Source organism: Magallana gigas, chromosome 7 (assembly GCF_963853765.1).
Source record: "Magallana gigas chromosome 7, xbMagGiga1.1, whole genome shotgun sequence".
In the NCBI taxonomy this organism is placed as follows: domain Eukaryota; kingdom Metazoa; phylum Mollusca; class Bivalvia; order Ostreida; family Ostreidae; genus Magallana; species Magallana gigas.
Window position 1 is genome coordinate 46,676,295 of NC_088859.1, and position 20,274 is coordinate 46,696,568.

Genomic DNA, 20,274 nt, shown 5'->3' on the forward strand with positions numbered 1-20,274 from the left:
ACGCTAAACTATAGTACCATAGTTCATTGTCAAATAAAGTTTACGAACTGTTAATCTACAGTTAACGATTCGTTAACTATAATTAAAGATCCATTTACTATATAATAGTTTCCATCTGCAAAACCACATTTAACGGTTGAAAACTATAGTTTACGAATGATATTCACAATCGTGAAATTATATTTATCAGATAAACTAAGTTTTGCAATTGCAAATGGTTTTTTTCACTGTTGATTTTAGTTGAACACTTCTGAAACATAGATAATCGCGTTAACTATGGTTTACAGATATGAAATACGGATTATCTTCGTTAACTATAGATTTCTGTCCGTAAACTACCGTTAACAACCGCTGAACCTAGTTTATTGATTGTGAAACTATGGATTGCTAATTTTGGAGAATTTGGGTTGCCATAGGCGTATGGGTATCAAAACCTCAAAATAGAGGGGATCTATTGAGCCACTTTACGTTAAATATATCGTTTTGTATCCCAACAACTGAAATTTTTGAAAAAGAAGTCCGTAAATTAATGGCCTAAGTCGCATGTAACATTTAAACAGAGTAATTTGTTGCGAATGAAATGGCGCAGTGGTTAGAGCACCAGACGTACGGTAACCTTATATAACTAGGCTTTATATGTTGTGGGTTTGATACCACCGAACTTATGGCAACTATACTTTTTCTTATAGTTTGTTAAAATATTCAATCCTGAATAAAGTAAAAATTGGTGCTTTTGTAAACTTGAATTGCACCCCCCCCCTCTTCTTTAATCGCGTGGTTAAAATCATATGAATTTCATATAAGTCGGATCGTGATTAAATCTATCATAAAGGCAGTAGGGCGTTATTTGATTTCATCACTCCCCGACCAAAATTTTCACCTGATGATGTAATTCAAAGATCCTTAACAAAATGGAGGATATTGTTACAGAAAATGCCATGTTTAACCTAATGTTTACAGTGTTGGAGCAATATACTGAAAAACTGCACAGTAAAACCATATACATAAACAACATATTGTGTTGTCATGTTGTAGATTTTAACCCGAATGGCACGGTCATGTTGTAAATTTTGTATTTAATGCTACCCGGCAAATTCAAAATTTACAACACATTGTGTACCCATTCCCCTTCCGTCAAAACTAGAATCTGGTTTGTCTTCGCCGAGAGAAATCCTTGTAAATAAGCAGCATGGGGAATTTCTTGGCATTCTTTACTTTGTCCGCTATGTGAATGTCAAACACCAGGTCTTTTTAGATTTCTGTAAAGAGGCGAGGTTTTCGAATTTTCTTTTTCTAGATACGCTCCTAAATAATTTTAAACTTCTTTATCTCTACTGAATCCTAGAAAGCGATACTGTGACTTACAGCTATAATAGCACAGTCTTTATCTTTCGTTGTGGCTTTACGTCAATTTGTATTTTGTTTTTCGTACTCAAAGGTACAAAAACAACAGAGCCACAATATCACCTCAAATATTCCAGCTGTGAACGTTCATCAAGGACCACTATGCCAAATATTTATTTTCATTTGCATGTTTAACAGAAATTCAAAATCAATACCTCATTAACACAATAAAAGTAAGACGTTCAGCTTTAAACACAATTCTGGGGTCAGCCGAAATACCCGATATTTGTCTCCGGGCGGATTCTTCATGGAGTCATCTGAATGGCCAGAACCCAGGCGGCTAGTGCTAATACTGGTGAAGGCGGTGGCCGTGCGCCTGCTGTTCCTTTTACACTGCCTACTGGCCATATCGAGGGTGACAGAAATTCTAGGACAACCCCTGTTCTGGACTTATTCTTTGACCGTCGTGTTCCTGGTATTAGAGGGATATCATGCTGTTTATCGAAGAAATGGCTTGGAGCACAAGTGGTAAGCTTAAATGAAAGAACTTGTGTAAAACAGAACTACGCTTTAACCCAGGGATCGTAAGTCAGCTTTGTAATCTGAAAGTAAAGCTATTGTTTATATTAAAGGTGAAGAAGATAAAATTGGGAATTAAATTAAGTTCTAAGGACAGAAAATATTTATATGTACATTTTTATAGAAAAATGGGTCTTAGTTTAAAGTGGTATGGGAGACCTCCATATTGTGATGTACTTTTTATTGAAATAAGTAATAAAATTAAGTGTAATTTATAAATAGTTTCTTTTCCAAAAGTGCCAAATAACAGCGTAGCGCAATGGGTAAGAGGGTTCATTACGAATCGGAAAGTCATGATTTATAGAATCTCGATGGAGATTTTAAAATTTTTACCTTTCTTAAAACTTTTAAAAACGTATTTTTTGGTTAAAAATTCTATAGACTATAAAATATGAAAGTTCTAAACCGTTGAAAGTATTTTAATTACAATGTACTTGTTAATTACAATCCACATTAATATCGATATACAATAAAATGTACATCCACTTATTTTTCACTTCATAAAAAGACGTGGTTTTTGAGGATCTCAAAATGGCAGACGGTTTCTTTATACTAAAATTAGTGAAGTGTAAATCAATCTAACTATTAAATACAAACCTTTTTTTCATTTTCTTAAAATCGGCCGAATCTTCAAAATATAATTTTGTTGACACTTGTGGGCGGTGTATCAATGATAACAACTGTTTCAAAGATGATTTGTTTATATTTTGAGTGGTGAGTAATTTTGAAATTTTTAATTTTGAAAGCATACACAATAATGCTTCTTCCCATGCAGGGTGTCTTTGGGAACGCTCATATTCATCGTTTTGGAAATCGGTCCCATTTGGATCATGGAGCTTGATAAGGCAGATCGAGCTTCCGGTAAAATATCTGACACTAGTAATGGAGGAGGATCCAATATGACGTCACAGGTAAACACTTAATTAACGATTCTGTGGGGAAATGCATACTGATATATAGCCCACAAACCCAGACCATATGTTCCTTTTTTGATCTTTTTGAAAGTTGATTCCCATTGAAAACTAATACAATGGTCATGGATAGCTTTGTCTTTATTAAGTCAACTTACATTCGACTGCGACAAGTATTTGTGCTTTGTGCTCTATTGAAACATGTAAATAGCTCAATCCAAACTCTAGTTTATTTACACCGCATGTTCACAAATATCAAATGCCCCTTGCTACCTTTCACTGAATTCGAATTTCTTTTAAGCAAGCTTGAGATAGTCTTATAGCCGCTCAATAATTATTATCATTTCAACTGCAAGAAAATGACCTTAAATGCTAGCAGTATACTGCAAGAGCGAATTTTGAATACCAAATTTCGGCGTTAATCGTTGAGTTATAAGCGAGATACAGAGCTCACAATTCTTTGTAATGTAAACAAGGGTCAGGTCATGTTTTTATTTACATTTCAAATGTTGAAAAGAAAACTCCAGTATTAGACCTAAAACGAATGTGCCAAACGCTAGAAACTGTTATTTATGTTCAAAAGGAGTTAATAGATAGAAAAATCAGCTTGAAACAGAACTTACACCAGTATATTCAATAAATGTAAAGAAAAACATTACAGAAGCCTTGTTTACATAGCAAAGAATTATGAGCTCTGTATCTTGCTTATAGCTCTACGACTGGCACTCACGTTTTGGTTGATCATTATAAATGCATTTCTAAAACATTGTTAAAAATTGTGACCATTTAATGAAAAATTTAACGTAAATCTGATGGGTTTTGTTAAATACCCAGCCTCGTTCTATTACACATTCATTCTCATTTATATTCAACTGACTTGAAATAAAGCTTTTTAAGAGATATGGTAATGGAAAGCTTGCCGTGGAAAGGCATTGTAGTGAAAGAATTACGAATACTTACTGTTTGTATTTGTTTGATAAAAATATATTCGTAAAAAGCATTGATGCGCATGCACTTGCTTAAAGTTCTAAACACCTTTTATTTTGTTACTATCAATATATAAACATGTACATATACGTAGGCTTATTTTATTTATTGCTTTTCATTTTGTTTCAGAATTCACAGAACGAAAACTTGATTAGTTTAGATGACGATGTTTTTGTTTACGCGATAGAACAAAGTTTTTTGTTGATCATGATCATCGGTAGATGGGCACTGCCAAAGGGTCAAATGTCACGTGACAAACTGTCCAACTTGTTATTGGTTATGATCGGCAAAGCTTGTGACATAACCGATTTCTTTACACTGTTCTCCCACAATAAAGTGGCACTAGACAGAGCCTTCACGTATGTTGTCCTCGTAGTGTGGAGTCTTAGTGTGTTCCAGTTCCCAATCTCCTTCACGGAGGCCAGAGAAGAGAACGTCATCATCAGTTTCCATAGAGACAGACAGTATATGAAGGTGGTGGTTCGAACCCTCAACGTGTGCCTCAAAACGGAAATCTGGAGCATTTTGGGGGCAATCTTCATGCAGGAGTTCCCGTTTTTAGTTTGTCGTTCCTATGCTGTCGGCGCTCTAGGAATAGTTGATGATACCATCATTTTCTTCTTATTTAAAAATTCATTGATAATAGCTATGTACCTGTATCGTCTTGTTTCCCTGTGTTTGGAGATGGACCCTTACAGTGATTTGAAAACTGAAGTGGTCGAAACAGAAATTGAAAAAGGAGATAAAACTCTTACCATAAAAGAAATAAACGATAAGGAGGAGACAGTGACTCATAATCTCTTTTTCAACAAACATTCTGAGGCATTTCCAAATGAGACACAGAATACGAGTCTCAAAGAAATTACCAGCAAATACCAAACAACGAACATAGAGAATGTTACGATGAACTCAGAGAAAGTTGATAAACAAGAAAAGATAATTCCAGAAAAAGCTCTGGATACAAACTCAGCAAAGACTGAAAAGAGTCTCCAAGAAACCAAATATAAACATCACGTAAGGAAATTAAATAATGTTGATAAACAAAAAAGCCCAATTTATGTCCAGAAGTTGTTACGGATTCAAACTCAACAAAAATTGAGAAGGATCTCCAAGAAACCAAACATAAACATCGCAATATGAACTTTAAAAACGGTGATATACAGAAGAGCCGAATATCTGACAAAGAAATGTGATGGATTCAAACTCAACAAATATTTTGATTGGAAACACTTAAACTGATTACCAAAATCAACTTCTAGACTTCGAATACTAGTATATATTGTGCATCTTTGTTTTGTAAACCCAAAAATCGTCACGTTGATTGAAATAGCCGGTTGTAATTATTGTTCTTAAATCGACTCATATTTACGTTCCGGCTGATTGTATGCCTTTCCAATCAATAAAATCAAAGCTATTGCATGCACAGTTTCATTATTTGATGTGAGCTTTTCTGTTTACATCTGTCTGTCTGGCTGACTATCAGTCTGCCCGACTTACATTTTGGACTTTTTTTCCTAGAAACGCTGAACAATTGCAACCAAACTCATATTCTTATGGGAAATGGAATTTTTTGTTGAGATGATAGGGCACACCGTTCCCAAAGGGATGTATAAAAACGTGTAAAATAGCATGTCATCCCAAGAACATATTACTGAACAACCAGTCACAACAAAATAGGGATATCTTTTAAAGGTAAAGATTCTGAAATAAGACTAAACAAATGAGTAAACAAAAAATCAAAAGAAATTTGGGGGATAAGATACCGCAAAAACCCATTTTGTTTAGTCGCAAAATACAATTTCATTTTTTTCTCAATTAAATCTTTTTGATGTTGGAATATAAGTTTGCAATACTAGTAGCAAATTTTAACTAAATTCAGTTTTGAATATTTTAACAAACGATAAGCAAAATAAATTGTCATAAGCTTTTATGGTATCGAAGCAACAACCTAAAAAGCCTAGAAATATAAGTTTATTTACCCCCCCCCCCCGCGCCTGTTTACAAAGTTGGGGGTATATAGGCCGTCTGTCCGTTCGTCTGTCTGTGTTTGGTCCATATTTTTCTTATGGAGGAACATTTAAAGTTCATACTTTAAATCAAGATTGATTACGACCTAAGGGTGTGTCATTATTTTGACTCAAGGTCATTTGCGCAAGTTCAAGGTCACTGGAAGGAAAAGTGCATAATTCGTGTCCGGTCTATAACTTTCTTTGGGAAAAACATCTTTCGTTGGGAAAAACAAAGGTAGTTCTTACTTCACACAAAGATTGCTTATCACCTAAGGGTGTGTCATGATATTGACCCTAGGTTCATTTGGGCAAGTTCAAGATCATTGAAAGGAAAAGTGCAAAATTAGTGTTCAGTCTATATCTTTTTTTTGGAGAAGCATTGGAAGTTCTTAGTTCATACAATAAATGCTTATGACCTGATGATGGGACATGAGTTAACCTACTGCAAACAAATGTATAGTGGGTCATTTGTCCACGTTTTTGTTGATTGAAATCGATTTGTTTTCCATTAAACATTATTTAGAGCATAACAAAAATATGGAGCACAGCCCCACACTATACAAGAATAGGAAATGAAATTTGAAAACATGACACTATTTGAAGGTTTTGAAACGCATACGCCAATTTAAATCAACATATTCCAAGTATTGGACATACATGTATTTAAGGGTTGCAAATCAACATTAGGTTAAATATAGATTTTTTTTAAATTGATGATATTTTAATTTTACAGTACCATAAACCGTCCTTGTATAGATATTTTAGACGCCTTATCCACCAATCTACTACAGTATATCAATGGATCAAAAATCTATATGTAATACATATTTATAGTAATTATTTAATTTTGTTCACGAGTGATCATTCAAATAAAGAAAACAAATAACAATCCACATGACTAAAACAATTTTTTTAAACAATTATACAGTAATTTTTCTTAAACAACGTATTGTTAGATAACATTAAAACAAATCTTGCTTACATTAGTTTAAATTCATTTTTCAATTATTCAAGTTGTACTGTAGAATTTTATATTTTACGTTGTGCAATATTTGTGGAGAGTCAAAAAATTTCTGGCTCGGTGAAGTTTTCTTTTGTGTTTAACCGTCTTTGAGATAAACAGAAATGCGGTTGTATGCACAACCATACGAATATCACCACTATCAATAATTATGATTCCACAGTTTTTAAAAAGATTTAATTGGTAGAGTTCCCCAACTATCTGCGCTTTGATGCGAGACTAATTACAAACGTCATTAAATTTTTTCAAATTTTAGGAGATTACCTATTATTTTGATTTGTGCAAGCGTTCGTTAAAATGGGATTTAAAGCTGATATTTATACCATTGGTACGCTCTTAAGTTCTTGCAACTCACGTTTCTAAATACACTATATTTGTTGAACGCTTACATATTCCATATTTTGATATCATCGCTAAAGTAATATTTTTGTCAGAGTACTGCATTGACCCTTTTATGGTAGCGAGCAACATTTTTTTTCTACATTCACAATTTTTCATTTGTCCTTCAACAAATTAGAGAATTCCTTGAGAAGACCTTTGCTGATCATTACTTTTCTTAACCCGTTATGAAAATGTCAAGCAACATTTCCTTTAACACTAATCTAAACATTTCAATGAAAAATTCATTGGTTTGCAGACTCTGCTTAAGTAGATGCCATGGACCGCATCAATGTTAATCTCTAGATACTCTCTAAAATTATAACTAACTGCATTTACAGACGTCCGATATATTTCCAATAAAATAGAGGTATTGTAAGTCGCAGCGGAAGCTCATTCATGTTTCAAAGCTGTTTTAGGCAACAACAAAATATTTGTGAATAATTAAAAAAAGCATGATTTCAGTTATTCCATCTATGCATGTTCGTGAAGGACCACATCATCAAATATTTATTTTCCTTTGAATATTAACAGGAATGTGAAATCAATATCTCATTAAGGCATTAAAGGAGTGACGTTTCGCCTCAAACGCAATTGTTGGCTCAAACTGAGTACGTGTCTGTCTGTTTTCTAAATTCTTCATGTTCAAAATGGAGTCTGAGAAGTTAAAATCCACACGCCAATTGCTAACCTTGGGTCAGGTTGTTGGCGTGCGCCTAGTTTTCCTTTTACATTGTCTACTGGCTATATCAAGAGTATCAGACATTCTCAATAAACCTTTGTTTTGGATTTATTCTCTGTTCGTTCTGTTCCTGATTTTAGAGGGTATTCACGCTGTTTTCCGAAGAGATGGCTTGGAACACAAATGGTTAGTTTAGCTTTTGAGATAAGAAAAAAAACCACAAGCATTTATGAGTACAAAAAACGACCTATTGATATTATCTTTGTTAACCGGCCTGTAAATAACTGAATTGCGAAATGTTAGCAGAAAATATATATAGCAAATTGAAATCCAAAGAGCTGAAGAAATAATGATTATTAAACACAGTTTTTCATTGTATTTCATACACTTATTATTGTAAAAAATAAGGTTACAATCTTCCTGTCTTATATAGGGTGTCTTTGGGAACGCTCATATTCATCTTACTGGATATAGGTCCCATTTGGATCATGGAACTTGATAAGGCAGACCGAGCTTCTGGCAGAATATCTAAAACAAGTAATGGTGGAGGATCCAATACAACGTCACAGGTAATACTTAAATATAATAGTTTAACGAAAAGTCCACTTCATTACTGACAAAGCGACCATCATTTTTATTAGGTACATCACTTGCTTGGACTTTAGATTTTCTTATAATACACATCGAGATATTACTGTATGCAGGGCAATAATTTTCGTCTCTTTTGCCTTCGTTGTCAGCGGGCGAAATTCAAGACTGAGCGAATTAAGATTTTTCATATTATCTTCTTTTTAATACAACTGTGTCTAGGCGAATTAAGGACGGTGGGAACCGTTAACAAGTGTAGAGGCGAAAATAACACGAGACAAAAATAATCCTGTATAAAGTATGTTCCCTGTTTGTTTTCTCATTTCTTTGGTTAATTAAACGAAATGTAATATTTTTGTATATTCAACTTGTGTACCAAAACATCCATGTTTTATTCAATTAAATTGAATGTCCATAAAGCAAGCGTTAGATTATGTTCGTTAATTTCATTTCAAAGGTATAAAATACAAAATGTTATATAACGCAAGGCCAGATATAAATGCTATTGATTAGGAATATGAGTGTGAATACTCAAAAAAGATCACGCGGTATTCAGATTATAAGAAAACTGATTTTGTCATAATAACTATTTTTCATAAGTTTATCTCAAATAAATACAATTGAAATCTATTCTAAAAGTTGAAATAGACAACATCAAGCTTATTCTAAAGAATTTGAACATGTGATATAAATTCATTCCTTTGTCCTACTTCAGATATTTGTTTAAAATTGTATCCCATATGTCAATATATTTTAGAGCATTTGTCTTGAAAAATCATAAAGTTATTGTTTTGGGAAGAACATTTTTTAGAAAAACCAAAATAATTTAATGTTAATCCTCCTGGAATAGATCATATTTCTGGAGAGAGCATCCAAACTATTTATATCTTTCTTTTGTTAGAAATTCAATCTAGAATATTTGAAGCAATATTATTTTAATATATTACCGTTCAAATTAATGTACATTAAAATGTTTATATTTGTTTCAGAATTTGCTAAACAGAAACTTCATCAGTTTAGATGACGATGTATTTGTTTATGCGATAGAGCAAAGCTTCTTGCTGGTCATGATCATTGGAAGATGGGCACTGCCTAAAGGTCAAATGTCACGTGACAAACTGTCCAATTTGTTATTGGTTATGATCGGCAAAGCTTGTGACATAACCGATTTCTTTACGCTGTTCTCCCACAAGAACGTGGCACTTGACAGAACCTTCACTCATGTTGTTCTGGTTGTGTGGAGCCTTAGTGTGTTTCAGTTTCCGATCTCCTTCACAGAGTCCAGAAACGACAACGTTGCCATCAGTATCCATAGAGACAGGCAGTATATGAAGATTATTGTACGAACCCTAAACGTGTGTTTTAAAACGGAAATTTGGAGCATATTGGCGGCAATCTTCATGCAGGAGTTCCCGTTTCTGGTTTGTCGTTCTTATGCCGTCGGTGCTCTGGGAATTGTAAATGACTCTATCATTTTCTTTTTATTCAAAAACTCGTTGATAATATCCATGTACACGTACCGTCTTGTTTCCCTGTGTTTGGAAATGGACCCTTATAGTGATTTGAGGACTGCAGTTGTTGAAACAGAGATTATAAATGGAAGACAAACCATGACCATTCAAGGAATTGATGATGAGGAAGAGATAGTGACGCTCGACATTTCAGCGAACAAACAATCTGAGGTTGATTCTCGTCCAAATGAGACACATCATCAGAATTTTCAAGAAAACGACTATCAACAGCAAACGATGAATGTGAAGACTGTTAACAAGCGCATAAAGCCCAAAATCTGTCCAGAAAATGTTAAGGATTCATAACATTAGCAATGATTGGAAAGAGGAAATTTCTAAATAAATATATTCATATGTGTAAGTTTTGATCACTTCAGCTTCTTGAGCCTTGGCGCGACTCTCTGATAGGACTTTAACTTTGCTGTGTAGTCCAATTATTGTGTCTTAATTCGTAACATGCAATAAATAACATATTCCAATATTGGTCTTCTTGGTTTTGGTTGTCTGAGTCTAAGCTATATAGTTTTACATAATGAAAAGATTTTTTTCACTTAAGTTTTGGTTAACTTAATATGGTTTTGGTTAACTTAGTTTGCCTTATTGTCAAAAACACAGACTACTAACGATTCCCTTCTATCAGACCGAGCTTTTTTGCTTTGACGAGGTTTTTCAGTTGTTAGCTTTCTAAGCCCTCCTTTAGAACGCACCACCAGTTTATTTTTTATTGTCCATTTCTATTTTTCTCCTCCATTAACCATGGTTATTCCATTAATTCTACAGGATAGAGTTTTATTCATACCTAAATAATAAATCTGCTCGAATAGGGTTTTTTGTACCAGTGCTCGCCCTACTACAGAGAGAGCATGAGGTATTTGTATATACATGTACCTGTATTGCACAAATATGCATCAATATACAATTCTCCGTAGCTTCACTTAAATTGGTACTTAATAAGGGGTTAGATCTGTAATTATTATAAATAATTGGTTTGGTTAAAGGGGCATGGTCACGATTTTAGTCAACAATTATTTTTTCGATTTTAATGTTTACAATGCTTCAGTAATGCATTTTTAATTGGCAACTAAAATTTGAGTGTCATTTGGTGAGTTATAAGCGAGTTACAGAGCTTACAATTCTTTGCAATGTAAACAAAGCTTTTGTTTACATTATGAATGTTGAAGTGAAAATTCATGTTTTAGACCTAAAATGAATGTATTAATCGTTAGGAACTGTTTAATTATGCTTTAAATGAATAATCAGATAAACAAACCAGCTTGAAAAAGATTTTTACTGGTATATTGAACCTATGTAAACAAAAACTGGACACAAGCCTTGTTTACATGACGAAGAATTGTGAGCCCTGTATCTTGCTTAAAACTCAACGACTGACACCCACATTTCATTTAACATTAGAAATGCATTCCAAAAGTATTGCGAATAATAACACCAGAAAAATAGAATTTGACCAAAATCGTGACCATGCCCCTTTAAGAGAATTTGCTCTTTGGTAATTGTAGATATTCAGATCAATATCTCATTAGTTTTTACAGAGAGAAATGAGGGAATCATATTGTACACACCTTAATTAAAAATTTAGAGCACACTTAAATCTTAATTGTAAATGAAGTCCGAAGGGTATACAGGCCAGGCACCTAATCATCCACATGGCTAAGCATTAATTACCAAAAACTATTTTTTTTCACTTCCTACTGGTCATGGCATTGTTATATGCTATTAGCAATTCCAAACTTATAATCTGGATTCCCCTCATGTACTAGTATTCAACAGTCAGAGAGAGAGAGAGAGAGAGAGAGAGAGAGAGAGAGAGAGAGAGAGAGAGAGAGATTACACTCAAGAATTAGGCTCATAATGAATGAAAAAATGAACTTCAGCGGGTTTTGGAGAACAATTGTCCACTTACAAAGGCATTTTTGAAATCCATCATATCTTTATATTACTTAAAGCAGGTAAATATCAAATTAAAGAAATCGGTGCCATAGTGGCGAAATTCCTTTTAGTTTTACTGATTTAAGTAGAATCTTTAATTGAAATCAACCAACCAGGAGGTTACATGTGAGAAACCAAACAGATTTTTTATAAAGATATAGCCATCCCGATTAATAGAGTCTTTTACATCAGCAATATACGCGTACTTTAAGGCATACTGTACAACGTAAATCACTTTTGTCATCTATTATACATTCATGAAATTATAATGCTGCATCAACTACCTAAATTCAATTTTCATACACAAATTGACATGTTAAAAGAAATAAGCAAATACCGTTTCCAAATAATTTTATGTGAGACTGTCAAATGAAGCCCAAAGAAGATTTGACGAGAATAAGTTTTACGCCAAATTCAAGTACTTAGCAATATTGATCATTCAACAATGGATACTTGATGCGCAGAAAATCCGTTAAACATTGTTTAAAAATATATTTAATTACTTGATATTATCTGAATGCGGTTCCCAAAGGACCAATTTTTACAAATTACATAAGAAAATCGATAACAAATTATTGTTTTTATATAATATGAATATAAAAGTAAGATGTAAATTTATGTGTAGGTTCCAAGGTTTGATATGTCTTAGCAAATGGTCTATTGACGAAAAGAAACAAACAATATGATAAAAAAAAACACTAAATATATTTGTTTGTGATATTTAACTATATACGTGTATACATTCCAAAACACTTTATCAACAACTTGATAAATAAATCAAGTGTATAAAAAATCATGAACTATTTTATAGCAATTAAAAATAATATATACACCGATGATACACCAATGTTTAAATACAAACACCCCAAACATTGATAGTAAGCAATCAGTTTCCTTAGCTTAGTACAAATGTCCCAAACATTGATAGAAAGCAATCAGTTTCCTAAGCTTAGTACAAATGTCCCAAACATTGATAGTAAGCAAACAGTTTCCTTAGCTCCTTAGAAATTACAATTCGGTCACAAATCTTGACTTAATAATATGATATAAAATTATATCACTTTTATTCAATACCTGCAATTTTTTTGTTATATAGATATGGATTTTTTTTATGATTGCCAATTCTCCATTAATGGTGAGTGATTTTGTTTTCTATTTTAGTCTTGCATGTACAATACTACTGTTTAAGAACGTTAAGATCTCTTTTATCCTCACGAGCGTTATTCTCAGTGTGTGGTTTTTTTTCACGATTGCATAGTTCGTAGTTATATATGGCAATGTAGGAAACAAATAAATGTAGGAATAACAAAATAGGTAACAACATGTGATTTATTTTGTCAGCTCACACATGGCAATCAATCAACATAGTTATAAATAAAAATGTTGCTTTTGGCTGCCTAAAATCGTAACATATTTTACAGTTGTATTTTTTAACTTCTGTTGTATATTTTTACTTCTGCGTTGCCGTCATATTTTCAGCGAATATTAAATTGTTGATCGTGATCATGACTTTACACTTCAAGCTTATTCTAAAAGCTGAGACTTTTATTTAGGGACCCCCGAATATCAAGGACATGTACTAAACATGATTGTAATTTTGTGTTCTTGGTGTATCACATCTATAATTGCTTTGCATTAGACAAAACACTTCCTGTTTTAATCCTTTCCCTTCTTATCCAAATCAAAATGGTAAGTTTATTTCACGTTTTGTTTTTATTGTTATTTTTTACAATCATTGATTTTACTCTTTGTTGTAAAACGATAAAGACTTAAAACGTTTATTTAGCTCATACTTTTTTGTATCTAGAGATTGGTATGCATTGAAATATTAAGACTTTCAAATTGATAACAGTTAAACAGTTCAAAGAGATTTTGTGCCATTTAGTTAATATCAGACATGTTATGGATCTAAATATTTTCGGAAATATTCAAGACCTTTCATCATTTTTATTTGTTGTCTCAGGTCACATTGTTATGACGTGAGATATATATGATTCTGGTTGTTTGTATGACGTTTTACAAGATTGTGATCTCGTCATACTTGATTTACAGGTGTTTAAATGCTTGTTTGTCCTTGCATTATGTACTTGTTATGGCCGGTTGTACGAGATCTTCCTGGATAAAGAATGGGAAGACTTTAAGCGGATCTACAGTAAAACCTATACAGAGCAAGACGAGAAAATCAGGTCAAAGAATTATTCAATTAGTTTTTAATTTGCCAAAATAAATTTAAAAAAGATATTTAATATATGAACATATTAAAAGTAAGTGGGTTTAGATTTAAACGATTAAACCTAATCAACCTCCATCACAAACAAGAAGCCCCTATCGCTCACCTGAGAAACGATAGTCATAATAAAATCAGCGTTATGAAGTCACGTACAAACTATCTGTACAATGTAAGGAAATAGATCCTAAATTTTCTCCAGTAATTCATACGTTCAACATTGAGCACCAATTGTCACTGGATGATTTCATAGCAATATTTTATATTTAACAATGCAGTTCTAAAAAAAAAATCTTAAACAACTTTTCATATAAATACCTATATCAAACTTTTAACATCATGTGTAGCCCAGATATTGTCAAGGGGCCACAGTCAAAACATTTGAGAACCAACAAATGTCAAGATGCTTGCATATATGTTATACCATATTTTATTATAACATTTAAGTTTTGTATAATAATCTCTTATGTAAAAATTCAACCCCCTCGCTCTATTGTGGCCTCATCCTATCCCGGTGATCATGATTATATCAAACTGAATTTTCTATATATTCCTATTTACAAAATCGGCCCCTAATGTAGCCCTAACCATACCACTGGAGGTAATGATTTAAACAAGTTTGAATCTAAACCACATGAGAATGCTTCCATACAAGTTTTAGCTTTTGTGGCTTTTGTGGCCAATTGGTTTTTGAGAATATTTTTGAAAAATACCCACAAATCTGATATTTTCATTAATTCTTAATAATCGGTCTGACAGAAAGGTGATAAGAAAAGCCTTTAGCTCAGGTGGACTAGAAAAAATACATGAAAGTTTTTTGTGTTTTTTATAACCTTCAAGACAGAGCGGTTCTATTAAACGAGTATCTTTCTTCGATGTAGGTTTACAATGATATTAGCTCTCTGTAAATAGAAATTTTTGATAACAGTCATTACCCACTGTAGTAATATGAAAAATTTTATTAGATTATACTGGGCTCTCCCACCAAATTTTTGAATTTGTCCAACATCTCTGAAAATATGAATTTACAATAAAATACAAACATATTTAAATCTGATAATTTGGGGGGGGGGGGGATAAAAACATTAAATATGGTGAAATTAAACGTTTCTTTTTAAATTGGGACAATAGATTTTAACGGCTCCAGATAAATTTATTGGTTTAAAACCGACACAAACACAAGACAATTTTCATAATTTCAAAGAATGAAAAGGATATTTTTTCTCTGCATGACATGGTTTGCTATTTGATTAATTGTAACAGAAAATCCATCTGGATCCAAAATATAGACATAATCAATAGACACAACAAGGAGGCGGACATGGGTCATCATAGCTATAGACTTGGCATGAACGAGTTTGGGGATATGGTACGTATTCCGACGGTTACATCTTAGTTCAATATCATTTTTGAAATAGTTGAAAGAGCAATCGTTCATCTTCAATATGATTTCTCCAAGCAAAGTTTTCCATTTTAGAAAGAACTGCTTATTAGAATTACATATACAAGTAAATAATGAATCTTGGTCATATGAAAGGGTGATCAGAAATATTCTTACTTGCAGAATTGCTTTAAAAAATTTCGATAGGAATTGGAAATTATTATAGCATATTTATTGTTTAATTTCAACGAAAACAACAATTACCAAAAGTTATTTCACTCGTTTGAAAATAAGGATGACATTTATAATGTCGATACTTTAATCCTTTTTAAAGCTAAACAACCTTTTACAAGGTAAACTTAAAATACTATTAGTACACTATGTAAGCTGTTTTACAAATTCAATTTTATATCGCTTGACAGACAACAAAAGAAGTAACACGGATGTTAAATGTACCAAAAGGATACGCTACAGACAATGTTAGCACATTTCTACCACCAAACAACCTTCAACTACCAGAAACTGTCAACTGGACAAAAGAGGGTTATGTCACTCCCGTGAAAAACCAGGTTTCCTTAAAGGGACTTGGACACGATTTGAGCTCAAAATTTGAAGTTTTATTTTTCCAATTTTAATGTTTAGAATGGTTAATATGGGTACTTTTAATACTTTGTCAAAATTCAAATAAAGTCAAATATCATCGCAAAGTCAAATATTGAGGTATAAGCAAGGTACAGAGTTTGAAAATCTTTGTTTTGTAAACAAAGCTCGAGCTTTGTTATGGTTTACATATATGTTTTATTGGTATCAGGCTTGGGGTAATGCTAAATGTAATGGTAATGCATTACAATGCATTACATGTTTTCAAAGTAATGCTAGTAATGTGTAATGCCTCAAAATTAGCATTACAAGTAATGCTAATGTAATGTATTACTTTCCAAAATCTAGTGTAATGCTGGCATTACATGGCATTACTTTGCATTACAATGCATTTTTATGCATGTTCACTTTAAAAAAATGTGATGAATAAATGAATAGTTGAAATTGAATTTGATTAAATTTATTTTTAAAGAAGAAAGAATAATTCTAATTGAGAAAAAAATGTTTTAATTGTACATGTTTTATTAAAAAAGGTTTTTTTTAAATTCCTATTTGAATTGTTTATAATAATATTTTTAAAGATAACATCACAAGTTCATAACATTTTTAAGAGTGTTGTTATTAAGAGTTTTTAATTATATTTAAACAATTTACTCCAATTAGTTTGCACTTCAACAAGAAATGTGTCAACAACACACTATGCCCCCAGGATAATCTAAGTATCAAAACAATCTACTGTTTTAAGAAGTGCTAAACACCCCAATCCCCTTCCCTTCGCTGTGTCACAATAGAATAGGAGACAGACATGCACCTTTAAAAGCAAAATGAATGCACTGCCCAACCATGATGAAAATCAATATCACTTCCAATATTATAACCTATTTGAAAATAATCTTACTTATTTTCTCTCTCTTTTTCTCTGTCTGTCTCTCTTGTATATTAATTACACTGTACATTAGTTTAGACTGATAGAAAATACAAGATTTATGTATTTAATCTATTATTGCACTTAATATATCCTAAGATAAAGATCGTCAAACAGTATTTTCCAGTCCAAGCTTAATTGACTGCTCCTGCAAAACATTTATTTAGTATAGCCCGGAAGATGGATGCATTTAAAAGATGAACCCTTTGAAACTTCGATCATAAAGTGCAACAGCAATCTTTTGTCTTAAAGTGTCCTCCGGAAAAAGAAATACGATTAAAATATATTAAGAAATACAACTGGGAAAAATTATCTGTTTATAAATTAATAAAATTAAGTGTCCAAAATTATAAAGATTTGTGTAATCTGGGGATATATATCTATATTTAGCTTTTAAAAACCGCAACATTATTTCATAAATTGTTGTTTGTTACGCATGTTATCCTGTGTCTCTATTTCATATCTGATATTGTATCATGCCAAATGTCTATAATATTATTTTGCTTATGTAATATGTTGTTCATATTGCCACAATATGATTATATACTGAGCAAATAAAGAATGACTCTTGTTTATTCATTGAATTTGAACCTGATACTGAGCATGAAGCTGTAGATATGTTAAAGAGTGTTGTATATTTGAAACATTTGCAAAAACTCTTTAGTAGCTTTACTTTTAAAAATAAAAGTAATGGTAATGGTAATGCATTACTTTACCTATGTAATGGTAATGTAATGCATTACTTCAAGAAAATCAAGTAATAGTAATGGTAATTAAATGCCCAAATTCATGAAGTAATGGTAATGTAATGCATTACTTTACAATGCAATTCGCCCCAAGCCTGATTGGTATAAGTCTCAATTAAATAATGCTTTTTTCTGTTTATCATATTATCTATAAACACATTAAATTAGTTTACCTTGTTTGCCACGAGTCATTTGGTCAAAGAAATGGTAAATCCATACTTTACATTATTTGTAAACAAATATAAGACTCGAGCTTTGTTTACATAATAATGATTTCTAACCTCTGTATCTCTCTTATAACTTGACTTCCAACATTCAAATTTTGGTCAATCATTCAAAATGAGCAAGTTAACCATTTTATACATAAAAAAGAAAAGAAAATTTTGTTCTAAAATCGTGTCCAAGTACCTTAAATACTTATCTAAAATCTTGCATGACATAGTTTTAAAATCAAAACAGAATCATTCTTTTTTTAATAATCTTTTTTAAAAAGGTGGAATTCCAAATAGTGTATACCTACCTTTTCATTTAGGGTTACTGTGGGTCTTGTTGGGCTTTTGCAACCACTGGGGGATTAGAAGGACAGCATTTTCGGAAAACGAAGAAATTAGTCTCTCTTTCAGAACAAAACCTGGTTGACTGTTGCAAAGGTTTATCTATCAAAGGAATATATATAGTTTTTGAGTAAAAAAATATTTATTGAAATATTGCATTTAAAGAACACTTACAGTGACTAACTTTCCTTAATTTGATTTATGCATTATCCTCGTTAAGAAAACCTTGGATGTACAGGGGGATTACCTGTGACTGCTTACAAGTATATTGCAAGGAATGGAGGGATTGACACAGAAGAATCCTATCCTTACTTAGGAAAGGTACAAAAAACACAATACATTCTTAATTTTATATTTTGAGAGTACGTAAAAACAGATATTTTATTCACATTTAAGAATGGCAATTGTACCTTTCGTCCACCGAAAATTGGAGCTACCTGTCAGGGGTTCGTCCGAGTCCCTGCTGGAGACGAGGTGGGTCTTCAGAAAGCGGTAGCTAGTGTTGGTCCAGTAACAGTTAGTATAGACGCTAGCCTGAAGTCATTTTATCTGTACAAGGAAGGAGTGTATGACGACAAAAAATGCAGCAAAAAGATGTTTAACCATTTTGTCTTGATTGTTGGATATGGAAAGCACCTTGGCAAAGAATACTGGCTTGTAAAGAACAGGTAAGCATAAAGCTATTATATTCCAGCAATTCCAGCAGAAAAAACTACTTAAGGTCAATTTCAGTAATATAAAGGTGTCTTAAGTACCCGCGATCGATCCTTTTAGCACTCACGCTCAATTTTTTTTTTTTTAATATCCACTTTTGAAAAAGAATGTAATATCTTTATTACTCTACACAAAGCAAGATACCTATACAAAAAAAAGCTTCATTTGTTTTTCTTTTTGGATCTGTCATCTTTTTTTTTATGTTTTCATTACAGCTGGGGAATGTCATTTGGAAAGGACGGCTACATTATGATGGCTCGAAATCAAGACAACCAGTGTGGTATTTCAAACCAGCCTGTGTACCCTATTGTGTAGGACAAAAACGATTTTTAAAAAAAGGATTGTCAAGATTCGTTTCATTTCTTAATGTTAATCAATCTAACTGTAAAAACTGATTCAAAAAAGAAGCAATAGGTTCTTTGATTTTTATTTCACTTATATGATAGTGGGCTGATATTTTTTGAATAATTTTCTTGTATTGATTTACCTGTAAAAACAAACATTGAAGCCAATAAAGTGTTATGAACATAAAGTGAACTGTTACTGGAAAGAAATTAACTTGATTACAACGATTTTTAATGAGGAAACCCTAAAAATAAAAACGGATGTCAAACTTTAGAGGCTTACAATAATTTAATAACTTGGAAAAAAGTGACATTGCAAACATTTACTTCCTTGTACCAATTCATCACAACCATAACCATTGAGTGGGGTTTTTTTTACGCAGCAGTTCTAATATTCTAAAGGGGATGAAGAGGAATAAAGTGCTGCTTGTACAAGTAGCCATGGTTTTAGTGATTTTTATACAGACAACAACGATGTACAAAAGTTCTTAAAATCTGTCAGTTAGTTTTTACATTTTGTTTAAGAACAAGCGATATTTATATTTATCTTCTATTTCTTAATATTTGATGAAAAGGATATAAAAAGGGAAGGTATGGTAAGAGTAAAGAAGAGAAATTCAGGATAGATACTATCTTTTGAAATGAAGTGTTTTAGTCAGACACTTCACTGAATAGAAAATACACACTGTACATACTCTTGGATACAAGAAAATACTCTTTAACTTCCCATGCGTCAGTTACGTCCTGACTCATTATTAATTGAACAAGCTAATGTTCTACTCGCAATTAATTTTGTCGTGTCGTTGTTTCAAGTTCTGGGGCTACT

At 32.3% G+C, this 20,274-nt stretch overlaps 3 protein-coding genes across 5 annotated transcripts; all 3 read left to right on the plus strand.

Annotated features, from left to right (window-relative positions):
- Positions 1 to 1,387: 1,387 nt before the first annotated feature.
- LOC105345951 (transmembrane protein 26) lies at positions 1,388 to 5,227 on the plus strand. Its single transcript, XM_034455166.2, has 3 exons — positions 1,388 to 1,872; positions 2,699 to 2,834; positions 3,951 to 5,227. Exons 1-3 carry the CDS (start codon positions 1,652 to 1,654, stop codon positions 4,959 to 4,961), a joined length of 1,368 nt encoding a protein of 455 aa, XP_034311057.2. The 5' UTR covers positions 1,388 to 1,651; the 3' UTR covers positions 4,962 to 5,227.
- A 2,643-nt stretch (positions 5,228 to 7,870) lies between these two features.
- On the plus strand, positions 7,871 to 10,493 carry LOC105345950 (transmembrane protein 26-like). The gene is made up of 3 exons (XM_011454334.4): positions 7,871 to 8,097; positions 8,345 to 8,480; positions 9,489 to 10,493. Exons 1-3 carry the CDS (start codon positions 7,871 to 7,873, stop codon positions 10,314 to 10,316), a joined length of 1,191 nt encoding a protein of 396 aa, XP_011452636.3. The 3' UTR covers positions 10,317 to 10,493.
- A 2,992-nt stretch (positions 10,494 to 13,485) lies between these two features.
- LOC105345948 (cathepsin K) lies at positions 13,486 to 19,662 on the plus strand. 3 transcript variants are annotated; one of them, XM_066066231.1, is made up of 8 exons: positions 13,489 to 13,646; positions 14,010 to 14,143; positions 15,487 to 15,553; positions 15,988 to 16,134; positions 18,369 to 18,486; positions 18,611 to 18,711; positions 18,787 to 19,058; positions 19,320 to 19,625. In XM_066066231.1, the coding sequence occupies exons 1-8, from the start codon at positions 13,644 to 13,646 to the stop codon at positions 19,417 to 19,419; spliced, it is 942 nt and encodes a 313-aa protein (XP_065922303.1). In that variant the 5' UTR covers positions 13,489 to 13,643; the 3' UTR covers positions 19,420 to 19,625. The 3 variants fall into 3 exon arrangements, with proteins under 3 accessions (XP_065922304.1, XP_065922303.1, XP_011452634.3); XM_011454332.4 differs by having other exon boundaries at positions 15,448 to 15,553; positions 19,320 to 19,606; XM_066066232.1 differs by lacking the exon at positions 18,787 to 19,058 and having other exon boundaries at positions 13,486 to 13,646; positions 15,448 to 15,553; positions 19,320 to 19,662.
- Positions 19,663 to 20,274: the final 612 nt, after the last annotated feature.

Bases quoted from the DNA above. Each gene is read 5' to 3' on its own strand.
- LOC105345948 (XM_011454332.4), top strand. The intron at 14,144-15,447 runs GTCAAAGAATTA...TAATTGTAACAG, and splicing joins GAGCAAGACGAGAAAATCAG to AAAATCCATCTGGATCCAAA. The intron at 18,712-18,786 runs GTACAAAAAACA...TTCACATTTAAG, and splicing joins CCTATCCTTACTTAGGAAAG to AATGGCAATTGTACCTTTCG.
- LOC105345950 (XM_011454334.4), top strand. From the start codon at position 7,871: ATGTTCAAAATGGAGTCTGAGAAGTTAAAATCCACACGCCAATTGCTA. The intron at 8,098-8,344 runs GTTAGTTTAGCT...TGTCTTATATAG, and splicing joins GATGGCTTGGAACACAAATG to GGTGTCTTTGGGAACGCTCA. The intron at 8,481-9,488 runs GTAATACTTAAA...TATTTGTTTCAG, and splicing joins GATCCAATACAACGTCACAG to AATTTGCTAAACAGAAACTT.
- LOC105345951 (XM_034455166.2), top strand. From the start codon at position 1,652: ATGGAGTCATCTGAATGGCCAGAACCCAGGCGGCTAGTGCTAATACTG. The intron at 1,873-2,698 runs GTAAGCTTAAAT...CTTCCCATGCAG, and splicing joins AATGGCTTGGAGCACAAGTG to GGTGTCTTTGGGAACGCTCA. The intron at 2,835-3,950 runs GTAAACACTTAA...ATTTTGTTTCAG, and splicing joins GATCCAATATGACGTCACAG to AATTCACAGAACGAAAACTT.